The sequence below is a fragment of the Mirounga leonina genome, unplaced genomic scaffold, assembly GCF_011800145.1.
Source record: "Mirounga leonina isolate KUSES-001 unplaced genomic scaffold, KU_Mleo_1.0 Mir_200, whole genome shotgun sequence".
Lineage (NCBI taxonomy): Eukaryota > Metazoa > Chordata > Mammalia > Carnivora > Phocidae > Mirounga > Mirounga leonina.
The window spans coordinates 14516832-14538768 of NW_023270503.1; the positions used below are offsets into that span (position 1 = coordinate 14516832).

Genomic DNA, 21937 nt, shown 5'->3' on the forward strand with positions numbered 1-21937 from the left:
TTAGGCTGCTTCAGGTGTATGGAAGCAGGCAGAAGACAGGAGATTCCTGGGTCACAGAATTGAGTGATAGTTTATTACTCATAGCAACAGCAGTAGTTAGACTTTTAGCTTTTTTGGTGCTGGTTCCTCAAGCCCTAATTCCCACAGAGCCATGCAAAGAGCTATATAACATTGCACATGTGGTGGGTTGCTTTACAGCAGAAGCACCCTGAGCTTATCTTCTATAATGGACAGTATAACCTTTGCTCCAGAAGAAGCTGTTATCTTTATTATACTGGACAGTGAGCATGCCTGCCCTTTGCTCTAAAGGAAGATACTTTATCTTCCAAAGTTTAGTATACACACATCTTCAAAAAGATAGTCTAGAACCCAGGGCCATTAGTGCCTTACTTTCCTGACTTGGGAGACACAGGAGCTATCCATGGAGAATTGTTTTCCCACATTGTTCTTGCTGCTCTTCTCTATGCTTAGGCTTGCTTAGGTCAAGTAAGTTTACCTGGCACTGAAGAGAGAGAAATTGGCAGTTTCTGCCCTGAAGGTTAGGGGAGATAGTCTGGTAGGGAAGAAGACATGCCACAAATACTTGTAACATAGGGAGACCTGAGCAATAAGAAATGTGAACCCCGGGTGCCTGAGTGGCTCAGTTGGTTAAGCGACTGCCTTCGGCTCAGGTCATGATCCTGGAGTCCCGGGATCGAGGACCGCATCGGGCTCCCTGCTCAGCAGGGAGTCTGGTTCTCCCTCTGACCTTCCTCCTTCTCATGCTCTCTGTCGCTCATTCTCTCTCTCTCAAATAAATAAATAAAATCTTTGAAAAAAAAAAAGAAATGTGAACCCCACTAGCACTGCTCTCATCAAGAACACTGATCCTTCTTACTAGATTTCTCCAGTCTGATGCTGTTGACTGATCCTCCTTCTTGAAACTCTTATCCCTTGTCACTGTGACCCATTTGTTCCAGGTTTTTCTCTTACCTCTTTTGGTTTCCTTCTCTTCCTACTTTTTGGCTTTGTCCTTTCAGCTTGCCCCTTAAAATGTTAGTGGGCCTCAGGGCTCCATCCTCAACTGTCTATTTAGGTAGAATGTTTTGTGACTCACTAACCCCCATGGCTTTAAAATGACAATGTTAAGGACTCCTATTTTACCCAGTTCTCTGCATTGGACACCTTTGCTTGGATTTATTCTTTTAGTACCAGGTGTTTGGGATATTGTGGGTATACAAGGTCATTTCATAGTCTCTGCCCTTCCCAGACAGTCTCATGCAAAGAGCGGCATTAATCAAATAATCACTCAAGAGAAGATGTTGGCTCTGGTTAAGGAGGTCAGGGAAGAGTTCCCTGAGACAATGACACTTGGACAGATGTGTCGTAATGATGAACAGCAGTTAAGTTGGGAAAGGGATTGGGAGAGAATTTCTGTCTGAGGGAACAGCTTTTGCAAAGGCTCTGTGGCAGAAGGGAATATGGTGAGCAAAAGAGCTGAAGTTCAGTAGGGCTGAAGTGAGAGGGAACTTGGTGCAAAGTAAGGCTGGAGAGTTGGTGTGTGGGCCAGACCATGGACGGCCTGATAAGCTATGTTGAGTTTTGTCTTTAGCCCAAGAGCGGAGAGCTCCTGAAACTTTAAGCAGAGTTACGTATTTTGTTTTCTTTAAACACCTTTTATGTAAATAAAAATTCCTTGATTTGTTAAAAAAACACACACACAACATTTATATGGCTGGTATTTAGATCACGGGATTAAGTTTAAATAACCGGGAGTGCTTTGCAAAAACTCTTTGGCTTAGGTCATCGGTTTCATCATCCACTTCCGTTTTTCTCGAGGGGGCGGGGCGGAGAAAGGATTCCTCGCTTCTGCTGTCGGTCTAAACTGAAACACGTCCTGGAGTTCCGGCGCGCTGTGTAGTCGTCAGCGGTCTACGTAAAACTGACGAGGCGGAATTGCCGGGCAATAGGTGGGAGGGGTAAGTGGGAAAAATGCCGTGCGATTGGCTGTTTATCAGCCGTATGTTAATTAGAGTGATAACTTGAACTGTCTTCTGAAACGCATTATGTTCAAAAACGCTTTGTCGAACTTTGGTAATGGAACAGTTCTTTGGGAAATGCATGCTAATATACATTTGGAAAGAATGGTGACGTTAAATAAAGTCACCATGGGTAAAATGTACGTGGGTTTCTTCCACTTCGGAAAGTTAGGAACGATGCCGTCAAGACTATACTTTCAGGGATCATTTCTATAGTTCGTTACTAGAGAAGTTTCTCTGAATGTGTAGAGTACCCGAAACCACGAGGAGGAGGTGTAGTGTTCTCTTCTGAGCGTGAAAACGGCGTTTGGCGTTGTTTACAACTGCTAATTGCCATTGATGATCGTTCTTCTCCTCTTTTTGGGGAGTTAGAGGGAGAGAATGCAGTCTGAGTGGTTTCGTTGTTTATGTCTGTACAAAACAGCGTGTCGTTTATTGAAGTATCGTGGTGGGTGCTATCAGGGGTGAATTACGTATGGAATTTTTTTGTTCTGTGTTTGGGGGGGTTGGCAGTTGGTGTTTTTTACGGCTTTGTTTCGGTGAGAGGGGTAATGGTTTTTTTTGTGGTGTTAAGAGATTTGGGTGTTTTTTATTAATGTACTAGTTTCTGGGAGAGTAGAAAGGCAGAAGTCGAACCAACCGGCGATCTGAGGCGGGACTGGGTTGAGAATTCTGAGTGGAAAACTGCTTTTAATTGGTTAAACTAAACTCTATAGGTTCTATTTAGGTTTTTCTTAGAGTTTTTGTCAATAGTATTTTTGATGAGTAAGTGTGGGTGTGTTTCTTTTTGGGAAGAAGTTTATATTACTAATATAAGAAAGTACTGTGTAAAGGAATTTTACTTTGTGTTCTAACATGAACTTCTGTAGTTTTATTTTAGGAAGTTTCCTGATATATTAAGTTTTCATTTACTTTGCAGGAATTTATGTTGATGCAGTTAACTCCTTGGGCCAGACTGCACTTTTCGTTGCAGCATTATTAGGCCTTACAAAATTAGTTGATGTTCTGCTGGAATATGGATCAGATCCAAATCAGTAAGTATAATGATATGGTTAGTAGTATGCTTTTAAAATGAGTTGGGGCGTTTGGAAAACAATTTGAGAAGATATTAAAATTACTAATTTATATCACTGAAATACAGTTGCATAGCTATGTTGAAACATAGTTTTAACTGCTAATGAAGTTTTCTGAGCAGTTTTACTAAGTCCAGTAAAATAAGGGGAACTTAATTGTTATTTATTAAATAGTATCATTTGCATTTTTCCACCCCAGGTTATAATTTGTATGATTCACTTAAGCAGTTTAACATACCCACCAACCAATAATATACTTGGCATCATTTTCTCAGGATCACTTGCCTTGCTCTTGTAATTGTGGTCCAAAAGACTATGAGTTTAACAGTTCGCCCAACTTTTAATGTGGAACAGTGTAGCACTTTTGCTCTTACGAGGGCTTTCCCAGGCACCAGCTCACTTGATCTTCACAACCACCTCCTCGAGAGGGAGGGGACAGCAGGTACTTTTACAGTTCCTATTGGACAGAACCAGAAACAGGTTTTGAACACTTACATGATTCTAGCTGATTTCCACAGGAATTCCAGAATATAATCATAAACATCATAAAGTAACATTCCCATCTTACACGAGGAGGCCCTGTTTAATGTACTTTAAAAAGAAAAAGTATTGATATCAGAAGATTTGGGGGGGGGTTGTTTTTTGTTTTTTATAGGGTTGCTTGCTTAGTGGGAGAAAACTTGCAAGCTTCCAAAGAAAAAACACCAATTGACATTAGAATTCTGTAACCCAGATATAAATTAATACAGTGGACATTTTGCTGTTTCCTTCTAGACTCACATATACTCTCCTGTCCTGTGTTAATGTTTAATTTCAAAGCTCAGAAAGAAAGGGCTGGCTCATCTGTTTGCAGGTAACAGTGTGGTAGGAGGCCACACTGGGAATCCCTGGAGTTCTTAGCAAAAATGCAGCATTTTCCAGTCATCTGTAATTATGTCTGTTTTGTGGAGGCTTAGAGCTGGATTCTTTAAAGATCAAATCATTCAAACATTTAATATTCCAGGTTAGGAGAGCTAAGGCCCAGAAAATTTAAGTGACTGGCCTATAATGGTGTGTTAATGATTAGAGCTGAGACCGGGAGCCCAGGCATTAAGAACTCAGTTTGACTTTCCTTTTTTAGAAGTCCCCATAATGCCAGGGGGAGGTAGGAAAGCACATTGTCAAAGGGGGGAAGGCAAACCCCTTGGCTTTGTATTTTGTGATAGGACCATTTTCATGTGACTTAAATATCTTTTGATCAAAGTGAAGGGAAATTTCTGGGGGGAGGTTGGATTACTAAGTGCTCAAAGGAAATGCTGTGATGGCACAGCCCTATTGAACTCAAAAAGTCAGATGCCTGTGGGACCAAGTGGAGTTAATGGGCACAGGCTCTCTCTAAGAAGGGTTAGGCATTTGTTGGTCCTGGGTAGGAAAGGGAGCCAGGAAAGCCAGATCTTCTAAATTCCCAAGAGGCTGAAAATCCCAATATTATTTTTTTAAAGATTTTATATATATATTTACTTTTTTTTTTTAAAGATTTTATTTATTTATTTGACAGAGAGAGACACAGCGAGAGAGGGAACACAAGCAGGGGGAATGGGAGAGGGAGAAGCAGGCTTCCTGCCAAGCGGGGAGCCCGATGTGGAGCTCGACCCCAGGACCCTGGGATCATGACCTAACCCGAAGGCAGATGCTTAATGACTGAGCCACCCAGGTGCCCCAAGATTTTATATGTTTATTTGAGAGAGAGAGAGGGAGCATGAGCTGGGGTGGGGGGCAGAGGGAGAAGCAGGCTGCCCATTGAGCAGGGAGCCCAATGTGGGGCTTTATCCCAGGACCCTGAGATCATGACCTGAGCCGAAGGCAGAGGCTTAACTGACTGAGCTACCCAGCTGCCCCTGAAAATCCCAATTTTTAATGTGAAATTTTCCAAATGTTAAATATTGTCCATTATTTTATTTTATTAATTAATTAAAAAATTTTAAGTAGGCGCTACACCCAGCATGGAGCCCAGCACAGGGCTTGAACTCACAACCTTGAGATCAAGAGTTGGATGCTTAACCTACTGAGCCACCCATGTATCCCTTGTCCATTATTTTAGATTCCTTTTTAAAACACTATGTCAGCCTAATAAAACATGCCTCTGAGTTGCCAAATCACTCTTGCAGGCCTCTAGTTTCAACCTCTAGGAGGATATTATGGTTCTTACAGTGCAGTGTGCAATAGGAGACTGAACTACCAGTAGGAGAGAGCTCACAATGATATCAAGTGGGTGCAGGCCAGCCTTATTGGCATCACCTGGGGAACTTGTAAAAAGTGCACATTCCTGGGCCTCATGCTTGCAGATTCTGATTTAGTCTGGTGTATACTCTGACACTCTGTATTTTTGACAAATATTCCAGTGGCTCATTAACTAAATTATGGTACATACATTAGAATACTATGCAGCTGTTAAAAACAATGGAGGTGGCTTGCATGTTGTCATATGGAAATTTCTCCAAGACACAGTTAAGTGAAAAAACTTAAATGCAGAACAGTTTACATAGCATATTCTTATTCCTCCCTGTATATGCAGAGAACATTTCTGAAAGCATACAAAAACATGTAACAGTAGTTGCCTTTGAGCAAGAGGATTAGGGGTCTGGAACTGGGAGACTTTTTAAAGAGATTTTATGGGGTGCCTGGGTGGCTCAGTTGGTTAAGCGACTGCCTTCCGCTCGGGTCATGGTCCTGGAGTCCTGGGATCGAGTCCCGCATCGGGCTCCCGGCTCGGCGGGGAGCCTGCTTCTCCCTCTGACCCTATCCCCTCTCGTGCTGTTTCTCTCTCTCTCTCTCAAATAAATAAATACATAAAATCTTAAAAAGATTTTATGTATTTATTTATTTAAAGATTTTGTTTATTTAAGATTTTATTTTTTCATTTGACAGAGAGAGACACAGCGAGGGAGGGAACACAAGTAGGGGGAGAGGGAGAGGGAGAAGCAGGCTTCCCGCAGAGCAGGGAGCCCGATGTGGGGCTCGATCCCAGGACCCTGGGATCATGACCTGAGCCAAAGGCAGACGCTTAACCGACTGAGCCACCCAGGCGCCCCAGAGTTGTGGATTCTTAATCAGATTGCTGGTGCTAGGGCTTTGCGGGCCTCCACTGTAGGACTTGGGAGATAGAGAGGGATGGTCTCTGGTTGGGCTGTGCTTCACCACCCCGACCCCAGGACACTATAGTCATGAAGAAATTGTTTCAGAGCAGCCAGTATCAAGGGGCAATGGGAAAAGGAACACCAGATTTAGAACCAGACCCAGACCTGAGTATGAATCTCAGCTTTGCCCTTTTGTTTCCTCATCTATTAACTGGAACATGATACCACTCTGAAGGGTAGAGGTAAGGATGGAAAAGGGATGTGTATAAAGCTCCTGTTGGCACAGCCTCACAAATGGTATTATAATCCTCCTCCCAAAGGTTGCCTTTGTAGAAAGGGAGCCTTGTGTCACCCATTGACTGCCCCCCACCCCACTCTGCGGAAGGCAGGAGTGTTATGGACACTGATACTAACACCTCCCCCTCCAGCCGCTGCTTCGATGGAAGCACTCCTGTTCACGCAGCAGCATTTTCAGGCAATCAGTGGATCCTCAGCAAACTGCTGGATGCAGGGGGTGATCTTCGACTCCATGACGAGAAGGGTCGAAACCCGCAGACCTGGGCCCTGACGGCAGGGAAGGAGCGCAGCACCGCGGTAAGGATGGGCCTGCTCTGTAGCCACAGCTGAGGCAGAGCACTGAGCTGGGAGTCAGGAGCCCAGGGGGCAGGGAGGGGCTGATCGTGGGGACAGCACAGGGCTGGCAGTGGCCTTGCCATTGGCACTGGATACACAGGCCTGGGCTGAAGCAAGTTAAACAGCTATAAAACCTCAGGCAAATCTAGTGAACCTTTTTGGTCATCCATTCAGTGAGGAGGGAGAATAATTGTAATTTTGACCCTTAACTAGCACTTACTACACATCAAATGTTCTGAATTAAATTAATTAAATATTAAGTCATTTAATCTTCACAACTTTGTCATGGAGATACTGTTATTGTCCCCATTTTACATATGGGGAATCTGAGGCCCATTGACATTTTGTAACTTGCTGAGGCCACACACTGGCAGGTGTGATGTGTTCTAATGAGCTCTAAATAACATAACAAATGTAAAGCATAAAGTGCAGGTACAATACTGGGCACATGGAGGGAAAAGGGAGGTGGGCAGAGTCCTCCATTCCCTCCCTCTGGTTCTCCAACTCCTTAGCTGTTGGCCTTGGACAAGTAATTTTGCTCCTTCTTCCTCAGTTTCCTCATCTGTTGAAGGAGGGAGTTGGACGAAATTTTCTTTCCTTTTTAAAATAATTTATTTAAATTCAGTTAATTAACATATAGATTGTAGATTGGATTCTACAATGTGTTATTGGTTTCAGAAGTATAGTTCAGTGATTCCTCACTTACATAATACCCAGTGTCCATTACATCACGTGCTATCCTTAATGTCCCATCACCCAGTTACCCCATCCCTCCACCCCCTCCCCTTCAGCAACCCTCAGTTTGTTTCCTATGATTAAGAGTTTCTTATGGTTTATCTACCGTTCTGATTTCATCTTGTTTTATTTTTCCCTCCCCTCCGCTCCTCTGTTTTGTTTCTTAAATTCCACATATGAGTGAGATCATATGATAATTGTCTTTCTCTGATTGACTTATTTCGCTTAGCATAATACCCTCTAGTTCCATCCATGTTGTTGCAAATGGCAAGATTTCATTTTTTTGATGGCTGAGTAGTATTCCATCATATATACATACCACATCTTTATCCATTCACATGTTTTGTTTTTAAAGATTTTATTTATTTATTTGACAGAGAGAGACACAGCGAGAGAGGGAACACAGGCAGGGGGAGTGGGAGAGGGAGAAGCAGGCTTTCCGCTGAGCAGGGAGCCCGATGTGTGGGGCTCGATTCCAGGACCCTGGGATCATGACCTGAGCCGAAGGCAGACGCTTAACGACTGAGCCAACCAGGCGCCCCTATCCATTCACATGTTGATGGACATCTGGGCTCTTTCCATAGTTTGGCTATTGTGGACATTGCTCTATAAACACTGGGGTACTTGTGCCCCTTCAGATCACTATATTTGTATCTTTGGGGTAGATCCCTAGTAGTGAAATTGCTAGGTTGTAGGGTAGCTCTGTTTTCAACTTTTTGAGGAACAGGGAGTTGGAGGAAATTATTGCCAAATCACCTCCCTGGAAACATTTCCACACTTGTAAAAAATCACCTGGGCCCTGTCCTTTCCACAGATTTCCCTGTCAGGGGCTCCTGGCTCCTCAGATCTTTCAGGTCAGAGTGTTCCTGGTCCACTGAAGGCCAGGGTAGCTCTTAGTTCACTGCAGCATTGAATATCTCCGCGGTGTGTTGCAGATGGTGGAGTTCATGCAGCGCTGTGCCTCACACATGCAGGCCATCATACAGGGTTTCTCTTATGACCTCCTGAAGAAGATCGACTCCCCTCAGCGGCTCATCTGTGGCCCACCCCGGTTTGGCGGTCTCATACAGGGGTGAGTGCTGCCTTGAGCAGAGTGGGAATTTGGCATCACCCCAGCCTTCCTTGTAGGAGCCCTGCAACGTGGGCCACCCAGGTTCCTCCATGTTGGTCCCATCTGGCATCTGGCCCACTCTAAGCGGTGAACTCTGACAGAGAAGAGGTGGCCGCTGCAGAAGTGGCCAGAGGAGCACCTTCAGCGGCCCTGCCCCCATGCAGGAATGTGGGGGGTTGGGCGGGGAAATGAGTTATGGGCTCTAGTGGGAACCACCCTGAGGTTAGTGGTTAACAAAGAACTTTTCAGGTCTGAGGAGCTCAGCAGAAAACTCCTGCTCAGTAGAGCAGCCAACTGACCTTTGTGTCATCCCCCAAAGCATGGAAAGAAGGCTCCTTTATTCCCAAGATTACAAAATACGAATGCTTAACTTACCTTCCTCAGGCTGTTTTAAGCTGGTGTGAGAGATCTGCTGCTAGCTGGGTGGGCAGCCTCCCTGCCCCCATCACTGGAGGTGGGCCTCAGGCTTCTTTCCATGCTCAACTACCTAACTCTTTTAAATTCTTAGGGCTTTATTGACTTAGGGTTTGTATGCACAGAATCCTTTCCATTTTAGTTTTCTCTGATGGCATGACTTTCTGTAATCAGGGTCTCTAGACTTGTCACACCCTCATGGTCTCCCTCTTTCTGTCCTGCCCTGAGCAAGTCCTGGTTTTCTTCCGATGAGCTGGATATCACTGGCTTCTCAGGAAAGATGAGTTAATTCCCTTGAGGACTAGTTACTCCTAACTGCTCCTCTTGCTGCCACTCTTGTGGGTCAGCATCTAGAACAACCTTTTATTTTTTTTATTTTTTAAAGATTATTTATTTATTTGACAGAGAGACAGCGAGAGAGGGAACACAAACAGGGAGAGGGAGAGGGAGAAGCAGGCTTCCCGCGGAGCAAGGAGCCTGATGTGGGGCTCGATCTCAGGACCCTGGGATCATGACCTGAGCCGAAGGCAGACGCTTAATGACTGAGCCACCCAGGCACCCCTAGAACAACCTTTTAAAAATGGAAATCGAGTTGTGCCACTCTTTGCTAAAAACCCTTTAGGGCATTCTCCATAGCTATCAGGATAAACTCCCAAATCCCTTATCTGACCTTGGAGGCCCTACTGGGTTCAACTCCTGCCACCTCCTTGCCTGCCCCTGCCACTCCCCCTTGTGTGGAGCTCCCTCATTCAGAGTTTGGAGAGACTTGTCCCAGTGTGTAATGATTTTATTCATATATGTTCTTGCCTGTTTCTAATAAGACTGAACACTGCCACCTGAGAAAAGGAGGTAAAACTGAACAAGAGACAAAGGCCTTTTATTTGGGGGTCTCAGAATTGCAGTCCACGGAGCACAGGTTCCAGTAGCCAGCAGAAAAGTGGGGAAATTGAGCCTTTTTTATGAGAAAGAAGGGGGGGTTATTATATAACAAATAAAGAAGAGAAGAGAAAAATAGATCTGTTAACTGGTGCTAACTGCTTGAGCTGTTTTTAACCGCTCCCTGTTTTATTGGTGCTGTCAAATGGAGCTGCTCTTGGTAGGTATTTGTTAACGATTCTGTCTTAAAGTTCGTACCAGCGGTTTTGTGGTGTGAATACCATTTGTTCTGCTGAATTTTATGGGCAACTTCTTGTAAAACCACTGCTGCTTCTGTCCCAGTTCAGGAGCTCGTTAGTCAGAAAGAGAGATGGAGCTTCCAAATTGCGTCTCTCATATTTTATAGTTAGATGGAACAGTCTTCTTTTTATGGGGTTGGACCACAGAGTGCCTCATGGAAAGTAGAGTGGAAGTACACACATCTCCCTTTTTTAATGTAAAGAGACCATGTGAGTCTGTGGGATAAGAATTGGCCTCTCAGATCTGAGTGGGGCCATGTCAGATAAGATTCCTCACACGTACGTGTTTACATCTCAGAGCCTGGTTGGGGGAAAGACAATTGAGAAGAACGGACGGTTGTCTGGTTGTAGATAAGGGGAGTCCGTTTTCTCCCCTCCACCCAGCTGAGCTTACATAGACATGGCCTGAGGAATTTAGGGAAAAGAGCAAGAAATGTGGTTGATCTGAGTGCAGTTGTTGCCCGGGTCCCTGCTTAAACAGAGCTTCTGCCCTCCGAAGAGCCACTCACACGGCCGGGCGGCCCCAGTGTGGAGGCCTGCCCTTGCTGCCATCTCAAAATCTGTTGCCCTGCTCAGGAAACAGTTGCTGTCCCCTAGATCTTTACTTAACCTCCTAGCAGCTTAATGTGCGGAAGGGACCTCCTGGCCCGAGCTGCCAAGGAGATAAAGCCCGGAAGTACTTCCGAAAGCAGAAGTCAAAGAATTTACTTCTGTTCATGAAAAGTGGGCACATGGAGCCTCACAGAGCTCGCATGGGGTGAGGATGAGTGCACGCTGTCACCCGCAGCTCCTTTGCCATTTGCCGAGGAAGGGAACATGGCTCTGGCAGTAGCAGAATGTTTTGTTCTTCAGTCTGAGCCCAAACTACTAAATCAGAAAGCATTAACTGAGAACCTGCTGCATGCATGGCACTGTGTCAGCCTCTGGGAGCGAAAGAAATAAGCCACTCCTTTCAAGATACCTTCAGTTAATGGGGGTCCCAGTGTGCAGGTGCTGGTTTGGGTGTGGTATATGGGAAGAGCAGTGGCTGAATGAGCAGCATCAGGGTCTGGTCTCTCCTGCTGCTCTGTGACCCCTGACTAACAGGTTCCCTCTGTCTGAGCTTCGTTTGTCCCATCTATAAAAACAAAAGTTGAATAAAGTATGTTTTGATTCTTTCCAGCTTTGACCATCTGAATTAATCCCCTCCAACCTCCCCAAACTTGGGAGTTTCAAATAGCAATAAATGTTTGTATCTCATACAATTTCTGTAGGTCAGGACTCAGGGAATGGCTTAGCTGTATGGATCTGGCTCGGGGTTTCTTACAAAGTTGTAGTCAAGATGTCAGGTGGGGCTTTATCATCTCAAGGTTTGGAATTGGAGGATCCAGTTCCAAGATGGCATACTCCCATGGCTGACAGATTGGGCCAGGGTGTTGAGCCTCTCCATAGGGCTGCTCGAGTGTCCTTACAACATGGCAGCTGGCCTCCTTCAGAGCAGGTAATTGGAGCATCATCAGAACTGAAGCCCTGATGGATCCAGCCTTGGAATCCAACCACTCTGTCATTTCTTCAGTGTCCAGTGGGGCTAACAGGTCTGCCCTATCTGACCTGGAAGGGGTTTCACAAAGGCAGGATTACCAGGAGGTAGAAATCGCAGGGCCCTCTCATAGGCTGGCTATTATATCATCTGTAGTTCCGTGATAAAAAGTCAAGTAGTCAAGACAAAATGAACTACACATTCTCCTAGCTTGGTTCAGCATTGTTCCTCTGGATATGGGTGGCTAATTCTTAACTTTTCTTCCATTTAAAACTATTTCTAGAAACCCCAATGGCTCTCCTAATCGTCTGCTTAAAGCTGGAGTCATTTCTGCGCAAAATATCTACAGCTTTGGCTTTGGGAAGGTAAGAGGCTGCCAGGGACACCCAGCATTTGCAGGGCCAACTGGAGAGCCACCTGGCCCTGGCTCTGACCCCCTACCCCCAACTTTGTGCAGCTCTTCCTTCCTTATCCTCTCCAGAGAGGTAGTTCTCTTCTTTTACCACTTCTTCTTTTGTTTTGTTTTTTTTTTTAAGATTTTATTTATTCGACACAGAGCGAGCACAAGCAGGTGGAGTGGCAGGCAGAGGGAGAAGCAGACTCCCTGCTGAGCAGGGAACCTGATGCGGGGCTCCATCCCAGGACCCTGGGATCATGACCTGAGCCAAAGGCAGACTTTTAACCAACTGAGCCACCCAGACGCCCCTTCTTTTACCACTTCTGCAGAACAGAGACCCCTCAGTGCTCTGTCCTTACTGAAAAATGGAGAAAGCCCTGGAAAGTTCCCTTGAATGACCTTATGCTACATTTGGGGAGTTTAGAAAATGATCCTTTAATTAATTCCAGTGAGGGCCCCAGACTTGTCTCCTTGACGAGAAGCAGAGAGCTACACTGACCCCTTGGGTCTTATTTGTGTGTGTGTTTTAAGTTTATTTATGTATTTATTTAAGTAATCTCTGCACCCAGTGTGGGGCTTGAACTCAGGAGCCGCAGATCAAGAGATCAAGAGTCCCAGAGATCAGGAGTCGCAGGCTCTTCTGACTGAGCCAGCCAGGCGCCCACCTCTCTCCCCTTGGGTCTTATTTGTGATTGACTTGCCCTCCATAAGTTTTTATTGGAATGCCTTTAAGGAATTGAGATTTTGAACTGAGAAATTTTTTTTTTTTTTAAGATTTTATTTATTTATTTGACAGAGAGAGACACAGCGAGAGAGGGAACACAAGCAGAGGGAGTGGGAGAGGGAGAAGCAAGCCTCCTGCGGAGCAGGGAGCCCGATGCGGGGCTCGATTCCAGGACACTGGGATCATGACCTGAGCCGAAGGCAGACGCTTAATGACTGAGCCACCCAGGCGCCCCTGAACTGAGAAATGTTTTGAGGGAAAATAGTATCTTTTAGGTTCTTGGTTCTGCCCATCAGAGAGAGACCTCTGGGCATGTGGCTGGGTGTCTGGGTGCTGCTTGCCGACAGTTTAGTCTCTAGGCCTACGTCTGCTAGTTGTGCCAAGGCAGCCTTGGTGGGGAGCGGGGGAGAAGGAGCGTCGGCTTTGGTCGCATGTGGGCTGGGGTTCTGTGGGGGCCGGAGCCTCAGCCTGGTACTTCGGACAGGCGTCTGGCCTCTTTTCATGAGCCTTGGTTTCCTCAATAGTGAAAGAGAAAGAATATTACAACCTTGCAGGGTTTCTGGGCAGATTAAAGAGAACACAAATTAAAGAATAGTGTCCGGGGCATAGGGGAGTTCAGCAAGTTGGTCAGTTGCCCCCATTTTTATTTTAGCTGACTGACAAGATTCTTGGGGCATTTTACTTTTCCTCTTTTCTCCCCTTGATTTGACACTGTGCTCTGCTTTCAGTTTTATCTCACAGGGGGAGCACAGCTGGCCTACCTAGGATCTCTCCCAGTAATTGGAGAAAAGGAAGTGATTCAAGCTGATGATGAGCCTACCTTCTCTTTCTTTAGTGGCCCCTACATGGTCATGACCAAGTAAGCAGAAGCTGGCCCGTGGGAGGTCTGACGTAGTCCCACAGGAAGGGTGGGCTTCATGTGACTTCCTTATGTGTGGAGGCTTTCTCCTCCAACACAAGGAAACATGAAGAACAGATGTCTAAATCAGGGTTTCTCAGCCTGGACACCACTGATGTTTGTGGCTGGTATTGTTTGTTGCTGGGGGCTGTCCTGTGCATGGTAGGAGGTTTAAGAGCATCTCTGGTCCTACTCACTAGATGCCAGTAGCAGCCTCTACTGACCCCCTTCCCCCACAGTTGTGACTGTGACAACCAGTGTCTACAGACCTTGCCAGATTCCACCCCCTCTCCCCCCACCCCATTGAGAACGACTCATGATGCTGTTCTAACCTCTCGGTTTTCTAGAGAGTTTGAGGAAGCCTAGTGGTGACTGTCTGGCCTCTGATTTAGGCCAGAGGGTATTGATCAAGACTTCCGTGGAAGCCGGAACAGGCATCAGCTGCAGCTCTCGGCAGCCAACTGCAGCAGGAGTGGCAATAAGGGGATTTGGCTATGACAGAAGTCCTGGGGATGTTCTCAGTCCTGCCTTGGGCAGAGTTGTGCTGCCCAAGGTCTCTTGCTCTCCTTGAACCTGGATGCTTCTTCCCTGCCTCAAAGAAGCACCCTTCCAAAAAGGCCTCTGCCAGCCTCCTGAGGCCCTCTGTCCCTTACAGATACACCCTTGTTTCCTGCCTGTGCCACAGATTTGTAGCCAGGTCCCCCCTTCTCTTTGTCCTACTGCTGTGGTCTTTGTCCAAGTCATCAGTGTCCCTCACCCAGACTGGCCTCCTAGCCAGCCCCCCATTCTCTGACACCCCTTCCTACCATTCCCCACACTGCTGGTGCTGTTGTCTTTCTAAAATGCAGACCTGATCGAGTCACTCCCTCCCTTGAATCCTTCAGTGACTTCTTGCCACCTATACTAAGTTCCCCAGGGTGCTTTAGGATAGGGGGAGGAGGGGAGGCGGAGGGGAGGACTCAAGGGTGCAGGGTTGGGGGCGCTTTATAGATTCCTTGTAATACCACTTCTCTGGTCTTCAGCTGGGAGAGCTGCTCACTCCCTGCTGCTCACATTTTTTCCTGTCCTTGTAGCCTGGTGTGGAACGGGAGCAGGGTCACAGTGAAGGAGCTGAATCTCCCCACCCACCCTCACTGCAGCAGGCTTAGGCTGGCTGACTTGTTAATTGCGGAGCAGGAGCACAGCAGGTGAGAAGGAAGTCCAGGGGCCTGGTGCATTACAGTCCAGGTCTCTTTACAGACCCAGGTTCAGGGCTATACAGTACTGTCCCTGGGGTGTAGAGACCAGCCCCCCTCAGCCTCAGTATTTCCTGACTGTTAGAATGGGTTCATTTGACTTCCAAGGGCTACCAAGAGAGAGAAGGGGGGTTAATGAATAGCCGGAGTGGTGGGGATGGCGGGGATGGCTTAATTCTGTTAGTTGATTGACTTCCCATAACCCGTGTCTCTGATGGTCCAGCCTCCCGTTCAGCAGCCCCCTGAGGCCCTTCCCCGTTACGGCCTTGTGCCCATCAGGATAGCATGCATAGTCCTGTCTTCACAGACCATGGCTGTGCATGAGATCCACGCAACTGAGGAACTGAGGCTCTGCCATTGAGGACATGCCCAAGGGTATACCTTAGTAACCTGGGTTTCCTGTGGCTGCGGGGTCAGCCCTTCAGCTCTTGCTGAGGCAGAATCTTGATTCATGGTTTCACTCTGGGACTGCTGAGTGAGTGGACCTGGTTCCTTGAGTAGGCCACCCAACCCCTGCAAGAAGTGTGTCAGAGGCCAGCCTCTTCCTTTTGGGGAAGTCAGTGTAAAGGGACCCAAGGAAGCTGGAAGGACGCATGTACACAATGTGGACTTTGACATGAGACTGAGGGGCGTGTGACTTGGGCAAGTTACTGACATCTCCCTGACCTTGGTTTCCTTATCTCAAAAATGAGTATAAGGATATATATATTTCTTACAGGCAGTTGTTAGGATGTGGATGATGTGTGTAAAGTGCCTTGATCAGTAGCTCTTGGCGACAATGTCGTTGTTACTGGTGACTCTGAGTCCTCAGGGTTTGATCAGTGAGAGGCCATAGATTTCCCTACCCCCTTCTCCCCCCACCCATCCTGTTTTCTTAGAAAGACATAATGTACAAATGCTGTTTGTTTAGAATGTGTTCAAGGGGCCTAGAAGGAAGATAGGCACTCATTTTTTCCTCCTATCTTCTTTTCCCTCTGCCGCATCTGAAGCTGCTTTTGTTTTGTAGCAAGCTCCGGCACCCCCACCTGCTGCAGCTGATGGCTGTGTGCCTGTCCCAGGACCTAGAGAAGACCCGCCTTGTGTATGAGCGCATCACTGTCGGCACACTGTTCGGTGTCCTCCACGAACGGGTAAATGGCTGTTTCCAGGGATTTTGTCTTGCTGCCCTCCCCACTTCTCCCCACTGCCCTCTTCCCCTACCCCAGCAGTGAAATTTCCGTTAATGTGTGCAGGGAAGATAAACCTCCTAATTCTTTACTTTCTAGGGCTATATATGCACCATTTAAGGCTGATAAGCACCTGGCTGGAACTAGTGTAATTTTATTGCTGTCTGTCCTGTTTTTTCATCAGAACTCTAAGAGCTCAACAGACCTAGAAAACAAACAGATGCGTTTCTAGCTAACTGTAATCAGGCAACCCTTGGCTGGCTTGCTTGTTTACTTGCTTGCTTTATTTATTTATTTGTTGTTTATTTTTTACAGATTTTATTTATTTATTTGACAGAGAGAGAGTATGTATGCACAAGCAGGGGGAGTGGCAGGCAGAAGGAGAGGGAGAAGCAGGCTCCACCGCATTGATCTGAGCTGAAGGCAGATGCTTAACCAACTGAGCCACCCAGATGCGCCAACCCCTGGCTTTAATTCCCTGTATTTTCACTTGTGTCTTTCAGGACCTTTGCTGTAGATAGAGGTTTGTTTATATACAGACCTGTATCACTCCCTCTCACTTTTCAAATTTCCTTATGGGAACATCTTCCAGGGCCCACAGACTCCCTAAAGAAGTGTGCTTTGGGCTGAGATGTGGCTTCAGAGAGGTTCTGAAGCATTTGCTTTTCTTTCTCCATGACTTTGTTCTAAAGACCCTGGGCAAGAATGAGAAGAGACCCTCCAGGAAGGGTCCTTCCCCAAAATGGCCAGCCATTCCTCCTGCCTGAGGACTTCCTATTAGTGTTATTTCTCCTTCCCTCCCCATCCCTCCCCTTTCTTCTCTTGTCATTTGATGAAGCCATTACCTTGAAATGCCATTTCTCTGGGGCACCTGGGTGGCTCAGTCATAAAGCGTCTGCCTTCAGCTCAGGTCATGATCCCGGGGTCCTGGGGATTGAGCCCCGCATTGGGCTCCTGCTTGGCGGGAAGCCTGCTTCTCCCTCTCCACTCCCCCTGCTTGTGTTCCCTCTCTCGCTGTGTCTCTCTCTGTCAAATAAATAAATAAAATATTAAAAAAAAAAAAAGCCATTACTCTGGGGAACAGGATAGAGAGCTCAGAAATAAAGCTACGCTTATGTGGTCCGTTAATGTGCAACAAAGGAGGCAGAAACATACAATGGGGAAAAGACAGTCTTTTTATCAAATGTTGTTGGGAAAGTTGGACAGCCACATGCAGAAGAATGGAACTGGACCACTTTCTCACACCATACACAAAAATAAACTCAAAATGGATTGCAGACCTAAATGTGAGCCTTGAAACCATCAAACTCCTAAAAGAAATCACAGACCGTAATCTCTTGGATATGGGCCTTAGCAACATATTTAAGGATATGTCTCCTCAGGCAAGGGAAACAAAAGCAAAAATAAATTACTGGAAATACACCAAAATAAAAAGCTTATGCACAGCAAAGGAAATCACCAACAAAACAAAAAGGCAACCGACTAAATGGAATAAGATATTTGCAAATGAAATATCTGATAAGGAGTTAATATCCAAAATACATAAAGAACTTATATAACTGACTATAAAAAATGCCAAATAATCCCATTAAAATGGACAGAGGACCTGGATAGACATTTTTCGAAAGAAGACATAGAGATGGCAAACAGACACATGAGAAGATGTTCAGCATCACTTATCATCAGGGAAATGCAAATCAAAACTACAGTGAGATATCACCTCACACAAGTCAGAATGGCTAGAATCAGAAGGACAAGAAATAACAAGTTTAGCGAGGATGTGGAGAAAAGGGAATCCCATGTGCATTGTTGGTGGGCATGTAAATTGGTGCAACCACTGGAAGATAGTATGGAGGTTTCTCAAAAAATTAAAATAGAATTACTATATAATCTAGCAATTCCACTACTAGGTATTTATGCAAAGAAAATGAAAATACTGGGGTGCCTGGGTGGCTCAGTCGTTAAGTGTCTGCCTTTGCCTCAGGTCATGATCCCAGGGTCCTGGGATGGAGCCCCGCATCAGGCTCCCTGCTCGGCGGGAAGTCTGCTTCTCTCTCTCCCTCTGCCTGCCACTCCCCCTGCTCATTCTCTCTCTTTCTCAAATAAATAAATAAAATCTTTTTTTTTTTTTTTAAGATTTTATTTATTATTTATTTGACAGAGACACAGCAAGCAAGAGAGGGAACACAAGCAGGGGAAGTGGGAGAGGAAGAAGCAGGCTCCCTGCCGAGCAAGGAGCCCGATGCGGGGCTCGATCCCAGGACCCCAGGATCATGACCTGAGCTGAAGGCAGATGCTTAACGACTGAACCACCCAGGCGCCCCAATAAATAAAATCTTAAAAAAAAAAAAAAGAAAATGATACCAATTCAAAAAGATATATGCAGCCCTATATTTATTGTAGCATTATTTATAATAGCCAAGATATGGAAGCAACCTGTGTCCATGAACAGGTGAAGTGGTAAAGAAGATGTGAGATATATATATGTGAGTGTGTATATATGTATGTGTACAATATATGTATGTATAATATATAGGATATATGTATATACATATATATAATGTGAAATTATTATAATGTGAGATGGTATGTGTCTCCAGGGTGGGCTCACCACATATGGAATATTACTCAGCCATAAAAAAGAATGAAATCTTGCCATTTTCAGTAATGTGGATGGACCTAAAGAGAATATTATGCTAAGTGAAATAAGTCAGACAGGGGTGCCTAGGTTGTTAAGCATCTGCCTTCGGCTGAGGTCATGATTCCAGGGTCCTGGGATAGAGCCCTGCATCGGGTTCTCTGCTCAGCGGGAAGCCTGCTTTTCCCTCTCACTCTGCCTACTTGTGCTCTCCCTCTCTTTCTCTCTCTCTGTCAACTAAATAAATAAAATCTTAAAAAAAAAAAAAAGTCAGAGAAAGACAAATATATCATTTCACTTGTATGTGGAAACTAAAAAAACAACCAACCAAACAAACAATAACAGACTCATAAATACAGAGACCAAACTAGTGGTTGCCAGAGGGGCAGAGGGTGGGGGATGGGCAAAATAGGTGAAGGGAATTAAGAGGTACAAGCTTAACGTTATAAAATTATAAGTCATGAAGATGAAAGTATAGCGTAGGCAATATTGTAATAGTGTATGGTGACAGATGGTGACTCTACTTACCGTGGTGAGCATTATGTAACATATAGAATTCTTGAATTACTGTGTTGTACAGCTGAAACTAATACAATATTGTATGTCAGTCATACTTCAATAATAAGTTTTGGGTTTTTTTTGTTTGTTTTTTCAAAAGAATGCCATTTCTCTGGGGGAGAGACCAGTATGACTTTAATCAGCCAGATACGTTGGTGTGAGCGAATTTCTTTCCTCTTAGGCTCAGTCATCTTTCTGGGACAGGGGCTGGACTGGTCCTTTAGGCTTCCAGGTTCTCCCGGCAGCACAGGCTTGAATGGGGGGGTGCAGGGCAGGTTCATTGGTGGTGGGATGGTGGTGGTGAGCCCACCCTGGAAACACATACCAGGCTTTGAGAATTTTCTCCTTGTTTTTTGTGGTGTAAAGTAGCTCAGTTCAGGGAAAGGAGTCCAGCTTTGGAACCGGGGGGCCCTGGGTCAGTGGGACTTCAGGCCAGTCACTTAACCTCCCTGAGCGTGAGGTTCCCCGTTTGTAAAATGGGAATTCTGGGTAGCTGTGAGGATCAACTGAAAAGACTTTGGAAATTGCAAAGCATTCTCCCGCATCCAGGGCCCAGCCCTATTGCTCCTGGCCATTTTATCCCTTGATTCCAGCGCTCCCAGTTCCCTGTGCTGCACATGGAGGTGATCGTGCACCTGCTGCTCCAGATGTCCGATGCCCTGAGATACTTGCATTCCCGGGGGTTTATCCACCGCTCCCTCAGCTCCTATGCCATTCACATCGTCTCCACAGGCGAAGCAAGGCTAACCAACCTGGAGTATATGATGGAAAGGTAGGTGCTGTAGAGAAAGAATCTGATCTGGGCGGGCCTCTTCCTCATTGGTGGGCTGAATTGTTCATCACTGGGGAAAGAGGTTTCCCAAATGCCTTGCCCTGTCTGCCAAGGTTAGGACTTTGGGGAAGTTGCTTCTGCTCAAGATATCGTCATTTTAATAAACATTTAACAAGCAAGGGCCCCTATTAGCCAGTATGTGTAAATGCTCTGTCTACTTCAAAATTTTCAGTGACTTAACACAACCAAGGTGTGTTTCTCACTCACATTGCAGTGTAGTGTGTGTGTTGGAGGGAGGCACCCACTGTGTTCCAAGTTCCTCCCATCCATAGTTCTGCTGTCTCCAAGCCTCAGTCCCCCACTGTGGTCTTTGCATTGCTGGTCAGTGAAGGGAGAGCATGGAGGGGCACGTGGTATTTAGGGGCCAGCCTGAAGTGGCTATATCATTGCTTCCCACTTTGTAGTCTCCTCCTCACTGCAGGGAGGCTGGGAAATGTGTCGTAGCTGTGTATCCTGGAAGGACAGAGAGGTGATGGGTGCTGATGAGCCTTACAGTTGGTCATGCCTTCTACTCCTGGGCCAGGTACTTGGCTGCATGGGCACCAAGGGCATTCCCTGCCCTAGAGGGGCTCAGCGCAGTGAGGGGGCAGAGACAAAAACAACACCCTCATTCAAGGGTTGTTGGGTGGGCTTCATTTTCCATTTGGCAGGAGTCAAAGTCCTCCTGAGAGTTGGGGGTACCTGCTGTCTCCTGTCCCTGGGCTCTGGAAGGCAGAGGACCTCTCCTGTGCTTCCTTGCTGCCTTCCACAGCTCTGAGCCTTCAGCCCATTGTTGGTTCTGCTCTGCTGTGAAGCTTCAGCCACTGGGCAAACCTCTTGCTCAGCCCTGCCTACCTCAGTTTACCTTTGCCCCCACCTATGCCCCCTCCCCACCCCACCCCAATCACTGAGGCTTTGTTTCAGAGTTTCTTGCTGGTCATTGCTCCTCGCATATTCTGTAATGTATTTTTCTCACTATGTGAAAAGCTCTGTGAGGGCAGGGATTTCTGTTTTATCCATTGCTGTATCTCAAATGCCTAAAACAGGCCTTCACACAGTAAGCGCTCAGCATATGTTTTTTGAATGAATGAAACAGAAAGACTTCCCAGACTGCGCGTTCCCCTGGTCCTTCTGCCTGCAGAGCAGAGTCGGGGGCTTGGTTGTATTTGGCCCATGTGGGCCTTGGTGAAGAGTTTGAATTCTTTATCCTAAGAATACTGGGTGACACGAAGGGCTTTTTTTTTTTTTTGAGCAGGATGGTGTCATGGATGATTGACAGGCTAAGAAGGTCCCTTTGGCTCCTGCATGTGAAGAAGGGGCTGAAAGGGGACCAGAGAGAGGCAGGGGAACAGTTGGGGTGTGACTGCAGCAGTTCTCCACGTGAGTACTGTCTCTAGTCGAGCTGCTCAGCCTCAGATCTGGTCCATTCTCAGTTCCAGTTTAAACCTTCCCATGTCTCCACGTTGCCTACAAGATGAAGTCCAGGCACTTTGCAGGGTGGGGCTCTGCCCACAGTGCCAGCCATGTCGCTTCCCCCACCCTGCCTGGCATCTGAAGCTGCTTTTGGGCTAGGCCATTTCTGGGTGCTGCTCCCTGCATCTGGAATAGTTGGCATTCACCTGTTTATCCTCTTAAACTCACCTCAGGCACAATCTCCCACCACAACCATGAAGCCTATCCTGAAGCCCTGGTCCCCACAGCACTTTGCGTATTCCG

At 46.3% G+C, this 21937-nt stretch overlaps 1 protein-coding gene and 1 non-coding gene across 2 annotated transcripts in view; both read left to right on the top strand.

The window, feature by feature from the left end:
• The window catches only part of TEX14 (testis expressed 14, intercellular bridge forming factor), a 99452-nt gene that overhangs the window by 35913 nt on the left and 41602 nt on the right, over positions 1 to 21937 (top strand). The window contains exons 3-10 of the mRNA XM_035026733.1: positions 2938 to 3052; positions 6636 to 6801; positions 8511 to 8647; positions 12078 to 12159; positions 13644 to 13774; positions 14887 to 15000; positions 16055 to 16178; positions 20004 to 20182. Of these exons, the coding sequence (XP_034882624.1) occupies positions 2938 to 3052; positions 6636 to 6801; positions 8511 to 8647; positions 12078 to 12159; positions 13644 to 13774; positions 14887 to 15000; positions 16055 to 16178; positions 20004 to 20182 (1048 nt within the window). The remainder of the gene's footprint in view (positions 1 to 2937; positions 3053 to 6635; positions 6802 to 8510; positions 8648 to 12077; positions 12160 to 13643; positions 13775 to 14886; positions 15001 to 16054; positions 16179 to 20003; positions 20183 to 21937) is intronic.
• Positions 2204 to 2415, top strand: LOC118025352. The gene has a single exon (XR_004683290.1). It is a non-coding gene; the product is annotated as a small nucleolar RNA U3 (small nucleolar RNA).